The sequence below is a fragment of the Colossoma macropomum genome, unplaced genomic scaffold, assembly GCF_904425465.1.
Source record: "Colossoma macropomum unplaced genomic scaffold, Colossoma_macropomum, whole genome shotgun sequence".
Lineage (NCBI taxonomy): Eukaryota > Metazoa > Chordata > Actinopteri > Characiformes > Serrasalmidae > Colossoma > Colossoma macropomum.
The window spans coordinates 22,724,701-22,738,196 of record NW_023494791.1 but is presented as its reverse complement, the minus strand read 5'-3'; the positions used below and the strand labels follow the sequence as shown (position 1 = coordinate 22,738,196).

Below are 13,496 nucleotides of genomic sequence, written 5' to 3'. Positions count from 1 at the left end.
GCATGTCCAAAGGTTTGTAGACGCCTGCTCATCCAACATTTCTTCTAGGCTAGATGATGGAACATTGCTGTGAGGATCTGATTGCATTCAGCCACAAGAGCATTAGTGAGGTCAGGTACAGACGTCAGATGATTAGTTCTAGATCACTAATGCCACTCCAATTCATCCTAAAGGTACTTCATCACTCCAGAGAATGCAGTTCTACTGCTCCACAGCCCAGTGCTGGTAGGCTTTCTACACCTAGAGCAATGCTTGGCACTGAACATGGTGACCATCTCATGTGCAGCTTCTCCGAGAGTCTCATTCTATTGGCAGCACTTATTTTATGGAGATTGTACAAGCTGTCTGTACACTGAACACCTTTGTCAGCAATGGGTGCACCTTAAAGTCGTCAAATTAATTAAAAAATTAGCTACAACAACAAAAGTCCAGCTAAGTATTGTAGAATTTTAAACTGGAAACACAACAATACACTAGCAAATCTAAACGCCAACCTAATTTATTAGTGTTACTGGGATATTTGGCAATATATATATTTGGCAATATTTTGTAAAGCTAGTCCAACCTTGCAACAGTTGCTACAAAAAAATACATTTGTAAATGTGTCAACTTGTACTGCCCGAGGAATATTCTTTGTCTATTATGTTGCTTGGGACCATAGCCTACTGTTTACAAACTACACTGCTTGGTGGAAGAACTGTTTAGTACCATTATTATAAATTAATTATATTATTTATTGCACACTGGTGTATTTTATCATGGTAATTGATTATTATTTTACTAATTAAGCAATAGCAGGCATCCTTAACACAAACAGAGTCAAATTAATAATACTCTGAATCTGAAAAATTAGACAAAACTACACAAACAACATTCATTAGCTATTCAACTGACTTTTCTTACATTTTGTGTAAAATACACTTAATCTGTGGGCAATATTCTGACAGAATTTCAGAGCAGTTGTGGTGAGTGCTGACAGGATTAGTTTTATAGGACTCTAGCTGAAGCCCCTTAGTGAGATGCTAATGGCACCAGTGACCTGGAAAAAAAAAAACAGGACCCCTGGCTTTTTCATTTCGTAGTGCCCCACAGTCTGCCTTTCAGCTTTAGCTGCACTTTACAACATCTGTGTTACAGTCTCTTCTTCCTCGATCCCTCTTCAGCTGCCCCATTAAACAGGACTGTACTGTGAATCTACATTGCAGCTTAAATATATTATATAATACATTTCCTTAGAGTGGAGACAGAACTCACCACTTTGAGGAGAGTCAGGTTGTCTCTGAGTGATGCCAGCACACCGATGAAGGACACAGCAAACATGATCAACCCCAGCACTATGAGCATGATGGCTGGGGCGAGGAAGACCCCCTCCAGAGTTTTGTAGCGCTGCCGCTCCACTTCTGCATAAATGCCAGCGGCAAAAACAAAGCCACCTATGAGCTGGACACAGACAGACATGTTATTTATCTTTTGGCAATGAAGAATGTTTCTTCACCTCCAAATGCAATTAATCATGAAACACATTTCACTAGAGAAGGTTTAACTTAGATACTGAGAGACCCACCAACAATAACAAGAATGAAAAAGAGGAGTCGAACAAGAAAAAGTGGAAGAAGGATAAGAAGGAAGTCAGAAGAAAGAAGGAAGACAGAAACATAAAGGAAGAAGAAGAAACAAAAAGAAAGAACATAGACAATAGAAAAAGAAAGAAAGAATGAACGAACGAAGACAGAAAGAGAGAAAACAAGAAAGAAAGAAACCAAGAATGAAGACAAAAAAAGAACGAAAAAACAAAGACAAAAGAAAAAGAAAGAATGAAAGAACGACCAAAGACAAGAGAAAAAGAAAGAACAAATGAAGCTAAAAAAACGAAAGAAAGAACAGTCAAAAGAAGGAACGATCAAAGACAAAAGAAAAAGAACAAATGAACAAAGAAAAGAAAAAGAACAAAAGAACAAACGAAAACAAAAAAGAATGAAAGAACAAAGATAAAAGAAAGAGAAAGAACAAACAAAAACAAAAAAGAAAGAAAGAACAAAGTCAAAAGAAAGAAAAAGAAAGAAAGAACGAACAAAGACAAAAAGAACGAAAGAACAAATGAATGAGGACAAAAGAAAGAATGAAAACAAAAGATAGAACAAACGAATGAACGAAGACAAAAGAAATAACATACAAAGAAGAAAAAAAAGAAGAAGAAGAAGTAGTTTTTGGAAATAACAGTTCAGGACAGCAGATGTTAGACGCTCTAACAGCGCCGTGTACAATATTGCCCTCTTAAGTAAAAGTAGTTTGACCTTCAGCTCTAATAGTCTCTGTAATGGGACTAAGTGTGTTTCCCATTTAGAGATATTCCACATTAGTATGATATTGTGTTTGCTCAGGTTGTGCTCCACTTCGGGGAAAGTATGCTAGGAACGTACTGGAACGATCATTTGGAAGAACATTTTGAACAAATAAATAAACATAACTTTATTATATCCACTACTTAAACTAATTCCATTTACACACATTACATTAGTGTGTAATTACATTTAAGCGCATACATTATAAAATGGCTCAAATAAAAACATCAGACTGGCATCTGCAGATATCAGTAAGTAACTGATGCTATTTTCCAACTTTAATTTGTATACTGCTTCAGTCAATGAACCTTTATCAGTATCACCCCGAACTCTAAAGGCATCACAAGGCCAATGTGCTCTTAAACACTATTGATAAACACTGAGAGCCACTGACACTGTTTAATGGTGTAATCAAATCATTAGGAACATAATGGAGTGTGGATAATTGCAATGAAACCCATCTCTAACCAAAAGCTTAAATCAGCCTGTGTGTTTATGCATGACATCAGTGAGGCTATAGCAGTTACTCATACCGAGGGTCATCTCTTCTGCTACGCCTCATCAACATTTTAATTTAAATTAATTATCAGCAAAGAAGCTGATGAAATAAATGCTTAGTAATATACTGTTTTTTCTGATTCTTAGTCATGTCATATGATTGTTAACCACCTGATGATCTGTATAAATTATTCACCTAAAGTAATTATTTTCCAAAGCTTGTCCTATAAATAAAAGTAAAATGCTAAAGGGGAATTCCACCAGTTTTTCTAATTTTCTGCAAAATTAAATGCATTAGATGTCAGTTACATTTGAAAACAAATTCAGATATGATTAAAAGCCTAGTTCAGCTTTATTCTTCTTATAGCAAACTGGAAGTAATACAGGAAGGTCTTGGGTCTTTCCTTTTTGTGAGAACGGCTACTAGTGATTGTACAATGCAAAGCAATGTGCAACACTACTGCTATCCAATTTATATTTTTCTTTTTCTTCTTATTATTTTTCTGCCGGATCTTTGTCTGCTAACTCCCACAATTTTCAAGATATCGACACTGTTCCAACACTGGAATGTTCGGTTTGATCAGGAATGCCATGCTTGTGTACAGCTTTTTGATTGGATGTACAATTTTCATACAATTAACATTAAATGATTAATTTTTTTCCCCTTAGGAATGAATTGGGTGAAAAAGTTTGTGCACCCAGCTTATATCACAATGATGTAATACCCTATTAACTATGTCCGGTTACCATAGCAACCACCAGCAACCACCTAGCAACACCTTAGCAACCACTAGGAATACCATAGCAACCATCTAGCAATATCTTAGCAAACACGTGGGATACCACGGCAACCACCTAGTAGTACCTTAGCAACCACTTGTGATACCACAGTAACTGTCTAGCATCACCCTAGCAATCTGGAACACCACAGCAACCACCTAACAACATCTTAGCATACTTAAGCTGCCTAATCACTCTGGATTTTCTTCAGGAAATGCATGTTTCTAGTTCATCTATGAGTTTAATTTTTTATGGTAGGTGTGTGTGTGTGTGTGTGTGTGTGTGTGTGTGTGTGTGTGTGTGTAGAATAGCCTTCAGTATGTACATTTTACACATTTCCTACAAGCTGACAATCTGAAAAAAAGATTTTTTATAGAATTTAATATAGGATTGCTTTGAGGTGATAATCACTGACTATAAACATTTGCCTAACCTGAAAGTCCTGTGTTTTCATAACAGACTGATAAGCATCATCAGCATGTCTCCTACTTAAAACTGTTAAAGCACATTTCAGAACCACTGCCATTAACATTTGGCAAAATAAACCTTTCCTCTAGAAAACACTCTCTGTGCCTTCAGGCCAATCAGATAATTGACTTCTTGCAAGCCAAACTATACAACAGACAGAGCACTGGCATTACTGTGTGCCAATGATGGCCTTTAACCAATCCAAAAGAGCGCACATTCATTTATCAACAGTGACGACAATGAGTTCCCAGAATTCTGCCTATAGTGGTGGAATAGCAGTACAAAGCCACCCAGGCGCAACAATTCAGCCCAACACAAAGGCTGTTGTATCTCCATATGCCGTGTGTGTTAGCAAAAGATGGAAGAGGCAATGGGAAACACGTCACCTCTGATATGAAATGCCAGCCAGCTTGAGAGCAACCATTTCTGGTTAGCACTGAATCCACTATCTGTGTCCCATGAGCAGGCTTTAAAAGACGCACAATGGGCTGAGGGGGCAGTGGGGCCCTCTGTTTACGTTCTGAACACGACATGTGTAAGCATGTGCAGACCTCCTCTCGAAAGCAAATGAGAGGCTCTGCAAAATGGTGCTATTACCAAGCTACGCTGGTGTCTTTCTGGTTGTCCATGACATCAGTTTACTTACTTCTTACAGTCAAGAGTGGAAAAAGTACTGAAAATGCCTACTATCTGCTACAGCAGTGCTAAGCATTAATAAAGAAAATAAGTCAAGAAATTAAGCTGTTTACCGAAAAACTATTTAAGCAATTATTTTGTTACTTTTAATTTATCTTACACAAAAAAGGTAAAAGGTTTTATTGGCTAAGCCTTTAGCTTAACTTAAGCATTAACCATTAACCCCCTATTCTATAATGACAAAATAAAAATATTTTATTAAAAGAATACAGTAACTATTTAGCTAAAATAGTTAGCCCACCAACTAACTGCTTTCTCAGGTTAGACGTTGAGTTGTGAAGTATAATTCGTATTGTGTCATTTGTATTTGTATCATGTAGTCAGTGACATGCCGAAACATAAACAAGCATATTTCGACTCCTTATTGACTTTGAATGTCAGGATCCAGTGACATTCAAGTGAAGGATATGAACAGGACAAAATATAATGGCCTTATAATATTTTTGTTAAACACTGGGGTGTGACAACTGTGATCTTCCAAAACGCCATTCATTTTTCCCATTGGAAAAACACCTTTGGCTGGAGTTCCTTCTTTTGGCATTTCAATAACTACAAAATAATGCATGAGTTCAGAGGTCTGGATGGAGCCACAGGTGAATTTGTCTACAAATTACCTACACATAAACAGGGAAACTATTCTATTCCTCTGCAGTTTACTGATCACTAGCTCAAAACCATAATTAACAACAAAGTGCGTAAATTGTCAATACAACATTTAAATTACAGGGTAGTGCAGTCAATCTCGTTAGAAAGCTTTACTCTAGCACCTTAAAAACAGAAATCCAAAATTTTGGAAGAGAAACACTCCAAAATAACCCCTCTGGGTTTTTACATAAGCTGCAGGTCAGCTTCTGAAAACATTATAACAAGGATTTTGACCATAAAAGAAAGAAATTCCAAAAGTGCCCATACAATCAAAAGAATGTTATCATGATCAAGACTGTGTACAGCCAAAGGCTAACAAACTAATGTTAGCCAAATTAATCAGGAAATACCTGAGGTTCCATTACTGAACAGATTTTTCCACTCAAGTTTCTGAACATTTCCATCAAATTATCATTTGAATAAAACACTGCACTCAAATACGTTTAAAGAGAAATGCAGGCAGTGCTAGCAGGTACAAGAGGCTACTGAAGGCCAATGAATATGTGAGCGGTCACAGGCAATAACACTGCACAAAAAATCATATGCTTTTGCACAAAGTTGGTTCTCCACAGATATCCAATGGAGACTAAATGCCAGCAACACCTCCCACATATGTACATATTAGTTTATTTGAAAGAAGCAATAAGAACCATTTACTTCCAAATGTATGAAACAGAAAACTACTACATTACTGCTTGGTACTAGTGACAGTGGTGATACAGGTGAAATGGACGTCCATGAGAAAAATCTGTACCTCAATTTCAAAAACATTGGGAGAGTATATGAAATGCTATAAAAAAACAAAGTAGTGATTAGTAAATTCTGTTTGACCTGTATCAAATTAAAAACAGTATGAAAACAAAATAATTGATGTTTTACTTTATGAACATTGTGTTTTTAATAATTTGATGCCTGCCACACACTGAGACAGGAGAACTTTTCCTTTCAACAACATTTAATAACCGTTCAGGGAACTGAATTGATCCAGTTTTGAAAATGGAATTCTCTGCTATTCTTCTGTCATACAAGTCTTCAACTGTGCAAACGTAGAGAGACTCTTGTCGTATTTTGTGCTTCATAATACGCCCATGTTTTCAATAGGGGACAGGCCTGGACTGCAGACAGTCTAGCACCCATAATCTCTGACTACACAGTCATGGTAAAGTGGCGAGCCTCAGCCCATGCTTGTGCTTGTTCTTAAAGGATTAGGCCTTTCCTAGATTGCTCCTTTTACACTCAAGGATGACTGCATCACAAAAAGTGTTTAACATTTCACAGGTGTTCCTCGTCTTAAATTGCCTTAACTTTTGTGGAACGTGTTGCAGGCATCAGTTTCAGAATGAATGTATATTTACAACAAACAATGAAGTTGATACAGCAAAACATTATATATGTTGTTTTTGTACTGTTTTTTTTGTACTGTTTTCAAGTTGGTTTAAAAATCACTGTGTTCTGTTTTTATTTGCATTTCACATACTGTGCCAACGTTTTTGGAGTTGAGGTTTCTACATACTTACATACTTAGTCTTTTAAAAGGCCATGAAATCATCACACACAGTCCTGTACTGTAATCTAAATGACATTTGTCTGTTTCCAGACTTTTTCCCCCAAAACGAGTTAAACAAACATACATACTGAACTAAACAGGTCAAAAGCACTAGACTGATAGCAGATATTAAAGCAGTAGGCATTTTGCAGAAAAACAAAGACAGTAGGCAGAGATCAAGTTAGAGGCTATGGCACTCATATGAATTTTTCTTTTTTTCACAGATGCTAACCTTTAATTTCACAGAGCTTTAAAATACTTCAGAAAAAAAAATATAAATAAATAAATAAATATATATATATATATATATATATATATATATATATATATATATATATATATATATAAAGTCAGTAAGGTGTTTATGGATTGAAACAACTATGGAGTGAAAGCATCAGGAAGATGCAACGGGCAATGGGAAGAAAAAACAACAGAATAAAAGTACACTCTGCACTGAAACAGGACTGAGCATTAGATCTTTTTTCTAAAAATTCTATGTAACCAAGAATGAGCTCCCATTTGGCTTCTGTATCATGTTTCACGGATAAAACACCAGGACAGTAAAATCAAACTCAACTCATGGCATACGCCCAAGAAGTCATAAAATGATTCTTGCTTTCAAGCACATTGTATAGCATGATTAAATATTGTTTTTTGTTGGGAGACTTTGGGTCATTGTTGTGCTGCTCGGTGAAGTCATGAGTCTAATGAGTCTAAAAGCATTCCCTTTTATAGGTACATTAGATGTTTCTGCAGATTTCTGAAGTTACCAAAGTTACTGCTTTCATCTTCATTTACAGAGACGGCCACCACACTATGTCAACACACATCAAGTTTCACAGCCGAGGTTCTACGTTTTGCACTGACCTTCGCACGTTTTTCTTCTTTCTTAGCGTATTGATCGGCCATCTTCCTCCTACATGTCCATAAAACTTCGCAGACAGCAGTCTGCCCTTTCTGTTGTTCATACTGATGAAAGTTTATGTCCTGTAGCCTTGCTGTTGGTGGTGGTAATCAATATGCTAATTGTTTCAGGAATTTTCCTTTCAAGCTTGGTCAAGGTTGCTCTCCTTAGACTGGCTGAGTCTGATTATCTGAGCAGCCCAGCAGCTTTTCTTTTCAAACTGTTCAATTTGTTGACTTTTTGTTGATGCACCATTTCTGGCCCTTGACTCTGAATGAGGCCTTTCTACAGCATTCAAACTGCTTATTTCTGCCTCATCCACAGTCACGCTGTTAACTTTGGAGGCAACAGTTTGATGAAGACAATAGATCACAGGTTAAATGTTGTAAATGATCAATGCTAACATTAATGCTCCTCTGCTTTTAATTTGATTACTTTCAAAGGAGGCCATCCATTCACCTTTCAAGTAGAAGGTACAAAGTACATATTTACTTACAGTCAAACTCACATGAATATGCCCTAATTTGGACCAACTGCTTCAGAACCAGTGTGCATCAACAGCTTATGTCTACACCGTCATATTAACACTTGTTATCCAATAACTTATACAGTGTAGGCTGAAATTGTACAAATTAGACACCAAAACATTAACTGATGGCTTATTCACAATTTAAAGTAGTTTAATATAAAGATGTTCTAACATGGTCAGAAAATTGTACGTTATTAAATGATAAATTTAGCAGCAATAATGTTATATTCGTAGCCTGTAGCTAACTAGCTAAATGCTGAACCGTGCTCCTGAAACTGAGGTCACATAAGCTCCTGTTATGAGTTGGCACAGGCATACTTGTGGACTCTGTGAAGAAATTTCTTGTGTGCCTTTTTGTGTGCCACGCCTATTAGGTACAACTACTGTTGAGGTGGATCGTGATATATCTCACTCTCCTAAATTCACTTAATTGCTTACAGTAAGATCCTGCAATAGGTGGCTGATGAAAATAGGAAGCAGTGTCTAGCTTCAATACAAACAATGGTGTAATAAACCTACATAACAAGCATAGTTAACAAGTTTATGAAAGCTTAAATAATCTACATGCTCAGAGTTGCAGTTTTATATGCGGGAGAGGAACGTTATTGCTAATGCCGATTGGTGCTTTGGCAGATCTGATGTCACCTGTGCCAAATTTAGTCCCACTCAACTTAAATTGAACTGAAGGGCAGAAAAAGTTATTTAAAAAATCTCTCAACAGAAAAACACCAACTCATTCTTCTTTCATTATAAAAACTACAGATGACAGTTCATAATTCATGAAAATGATTTAAGGCCCAACCCTGTTTTCTGGCCATGAAGATCAGCATATCCACTTTATCTGCTTTGAATGTTGAACACAGTGTGCCAGACTACCAGTTAGTTGTGGCTGTAATGTCATGTTCACAGCAAAAGGGTGCTTGTTTGCTTCTGCTGGTCTGACTCAGTGATCACAAACTTTCTGCCTGGAAATCTACTTTAGTTTCAACATCTAGTTAATTCCTGTTTATTTATTTCTGTATTTAGTTACTGCATATAAAATGCACCCTCCTCTTTACCTAAGACTCAAGGAATTTGATCCAGCCAATCAAGGACTTCTGAAGCTTTTGTAGTTAACTAACTGGAGCAGGTGTGGCAGATTGTGCTTGGAACTACAGGCGGTTCACGAGTTCTGTGTTATTAGGTTAAATGTCCCCACTTATACATTATGAAGTCAACACTGCTGATAATATATGCTACGATAAAAATTGCAAAAATGTACTCTTTCAAACTGAGATTTCAATATAAAATCGATTAATCTTTCAGACTTATATTTATAGCAGCCTCTTGTCACAAAATGACTATGAATATTTTTTTTGATCAGTCATAGCTTTTCAAATATGAGGCATTCTGGATATTCATTTGATTATAAGATCATTCTAGATACGGCACAGCTTAGTTATTATAGAATCATTTACAGCTCTGTTCATCATTGAAAGTTTCTTAATTTTTACAGCAAAGTTATCAAAACATATAGAATATTACCATCATATTAGAATAATGTAACATATGTAACTGCAACAAAGTTTGTTTTATATTATTTAAACAGTGACTTTTGAACAACAGTGTATTTGAACAGTGTGCACTGACTGTATACAGGCCTAATCGTGAAGTTGAGGAAAACCTGCTACGTTTGCACAGAAGACCTGAAGCTGAAGCAGCTTTGCCTGATTCATATTCATAGACTTTCCTTCTACATTTTAAGCCCCAATATGTAATAGCTGAAAGCTAGTGCACCCACCAACCCAGGGCTTGCCCTGAGTTTCCAGAGTGAATTGGTTTGTTTCAGATATCATACTTGTCTAAGCAAAGGGGTTCACATTGTTTAAAACTCTCTTGTTTTGCTCAGTCGCAGTATTTGGGGATTTAACACTATGTACACAGAGGCTTATTCAACACCTCTGTTGCATCTTTTGGCCTAAAACAACTATCTTTTAGAGTAAAACATGCTGTGTTTTTTTTTTTATTAATTTAAACATACGCTCATTTTAATAACGTGCCTCAAAGCTGTGCCTTACCACCTTATAATCCTCTTCTCTAAGCACAAAATGAAAAGTAACATCACTAGCTTCAGTCCAATTAATTAGCAGCAACATGGCCCTGGTGACATGTCAGTTGTAAGAGTGTCCCTAAGCAAATCTGGAGTGTGTGTGTGACCTCTCCAGTCCCTCACCAGCTTGTACAATAAGAGCCATTCACATTTGTACATGGCTAAAGTGAAGGTGATGTGCTTTGTTGGAAGACACTTTACCCCATGGACCTCCGGCACCAGACAGGTTATACTCCTTTAAAAATGCTTGGACAAAGAAACAACTGGCATCTGTCATTGCCAGAGCCAATAGTTGTACCTTCTGATGATCAGTAACGGTATTGTCAACAAAACAGCTGTGCATAGCTTTTAAGACCTTTTCTTAAGTGGATCTAGTAGGATCTTTTTACTGTCATACAGTAGTTTATTATATAGATCCAATTACAGTAGACACAACATCATTGAGCTCTTCAGTAGGACTCATTTTACTGCCAATGTTTGTCTATGGAAATTGCAAGGCTATGTGCTTGATTATATACACCTGTTATAAATGGATGTGGCTAAAACACCTAGACCAATGGGTGTGGCTAAAACACCTACACTCAATAATTAAGAGGGGTGTCCAAATACTTGGCCACTTTCCTTCTCAACCTGGAAAGTGTTGTTGCATAACTTTACAGCCACAAAAATTTAACTGAATCGACAAAACTAAAGCAAATAGTAGCCCTTATAACAGCCAACAAAAGTTGGAATCAGCCATGACAAATGTTTACGCAATCCTGTGAACACTGGTCTTACATAAAATGTAGCCAATTATTCAGCTGCACAGGTGTTTTAAGTACCATATTTTACCGCACAATCAGCATAAAATGTTAGTATAACAATACACCTTAAAAACAACATAATACACCTGCTTGCTGAAGGACAGTACTCTGTGCTACCTCTACTCTAATCTCAATAACGACAGTTATTTTAAGAACATTAGAACATTTCAGGCTTAACTCAGATTTCAAGGGGCATTAAAACACTGACAAAACAGATAAACTGCAGTAATATCATACTGTAAAATAAACGGCCGCAAATAGAGCTCCATATAGACAGGGAAACTGACTGAAAGGCTGGAATTGTAGATTTAATGGAAAGTGAATGGACTGTTGTTGGCACTTTCCATGAAATGAGCTCATTTTCTAGGCCTTGAAACTCTTAAAAATTTTGAAAAATTTACTTTTTTTGATGTTTTTGAAGAAGTATTAAAGTAAGTGCTTAACTTCAGAAAATGTTATTTTCTCACCGCTGGCTGTCAAAATAGATACAGATAGAAAAGCCTATGTCAACTGAATTTATTATTTTCTTGCAAGAAACACATATTTATAAAATGCTTTTTGAACTTTGAATTTATGAATAAATATCTAAGGTTTTCTTTATTGTAACTTCAAAACCAAAAAAGGTTTTTCTCTCTAAACAAAAACATTGCAATTTTTCTTGTATTAGTAATTTTAACTAATTTCTCTCAATAACAAGTTGACACTTCTGGTAACACAGCTCACTAAATTAAATGTTTTAAGACTATTTCCACCAAAATTACTTAATAATAAGGTTGAAACCTCGCTAGCAGGGTTAAAGCGAGTAGCAGAGTCGAACACAGAAATCATATTCCCAATTAAAAAAATGATACAACATAGAGCAGAAAGGAAAGTTTATTTAAAAATAACAAGGTTAAAAAAAGGATAACAGTATTGTTAATTCAGCCTAAAATAAGCTAGCATTCAGAAGTGCTGAACTTCACAGGATGCACATGTTGCATGCTAACTACCAATAACCTTCTAGTTTACATAAATGAAATAATATATAAATATATATTCTTTTTTTCTAACAATAATAAGTAAATAAATTAATAGGGAAAAATAAAGAATTCTTTTAACATTAAGTTGCTTGGAAATGAACCAAATAACACTGTAATTATGGTGTTACTGGAATACTTTCATGAATATATTTCAGAGAAGTTCAGTGTCAGTGAGGCGGGACAGCCCAAAATCCCCATATTAAAGGAGGACACAGACATTTCATGTCAATTTATGATCTTTTAAATGTTGATTAAAAATATATATTTAAAGTCAAAGTACATAAGTCCCTTCACTTTTCACAGAAATATTTTTTATTGCTTTTAAAAAGGCAATTGGACATAAATTGAACTCTTTGTTTATGGAAAGTGCCAGTAGCTGTAGTAGAGCTACCAAACGGGTGTTTTACCCAGAAGTCTGAATGACGCTGTAAACACAAAACGCACTTAATGGCTCTCCAGGGTGCGGTCAACGACGCCATTACAGGTGACAATAAAACAGTATATGATATAAATCAATAAACAGTACACCAAATTCTCCAAGATATCTCCCAAACAATTAAACAAACTCCATATCTAGGAGTCTGTCAGCCCAGCTCGAGTCTGAACCACCTGAAGCTACCCATGCTGACGTGCTGAAGTAGCCCCAGCCCCAAAGAAGGAGCTGTGCTGAAATACAGAGTGAAACTCACCCAGAAAACCGTGGAATACACAACTAAAGTGATCTTGAGGAAGACGTAGGAGCACCTCGCGCAATACCGAACATCTTCTGCCATATTTGAAGCCTCTTAATTCGGTTTTGGCATAATCTCCCAGCGGGCTTCCTGATTCGTATCGTGCACCTGAGACTCAGTGGAGGCGCCTGTGCTCTCGCTGGCCTGTGATTGGCTGGAACACGGATGATTGATGGGCGGTTGCTCAAATGAGCTTAACTCTTTCAGAAAGTGTAACTCAATTATTCAATCTGCGTTAAATTACTCGGTTCCTTTTAGGATCACAGCAGTGGTGAGAAAAACTCATTCTGAAGGTCGGTTTGAGCCCCAACCGTACATCTCAATACCTTCATAAGACCTGGTTCAGCTGAATGAGGTCTGTTACATGAGGATTTTAGCTGAATCTCCAAGCACCTTCAGTTTGCATGCTGAGTGTGTTTTTCTGCATTGTGCTACTTCCTGTCTGG

The 13,496-nt window shown here is 36.5% G+C and overlaps 1 protein-coding gene across 1 annotated transcript in view; it reads right to left on the bottom strand.

The window, feature by feature from the left end:
- Positions 1 to 13,194, bottom strand: part of tspan15 (tetraspanin 15) — a 34,687-nt gene extending 21,493 nt beyond the window's left edge. The window contains exons 1-2 of the mRNA XM_036574448.1: positions 13,009 to 13,194; positions 1,255 to 1,440 (exon numbers count right to left, since the gene is read on the bottom strand). Coding sequence (XP_036430341.1) covers positions 1,255 to 1,440; positions 13,009 to 13,092 — 270 coding nt within the window. The 5' untranslated portion in view covers positions 13,093 to 13,194. The remainder of the gene's footprint in view (positions 1 to 1,254; positions 1,441 to 13,008) is intronic.
- Positions 13,195 to 13,496: the final 302 nt, after the last annotated feature.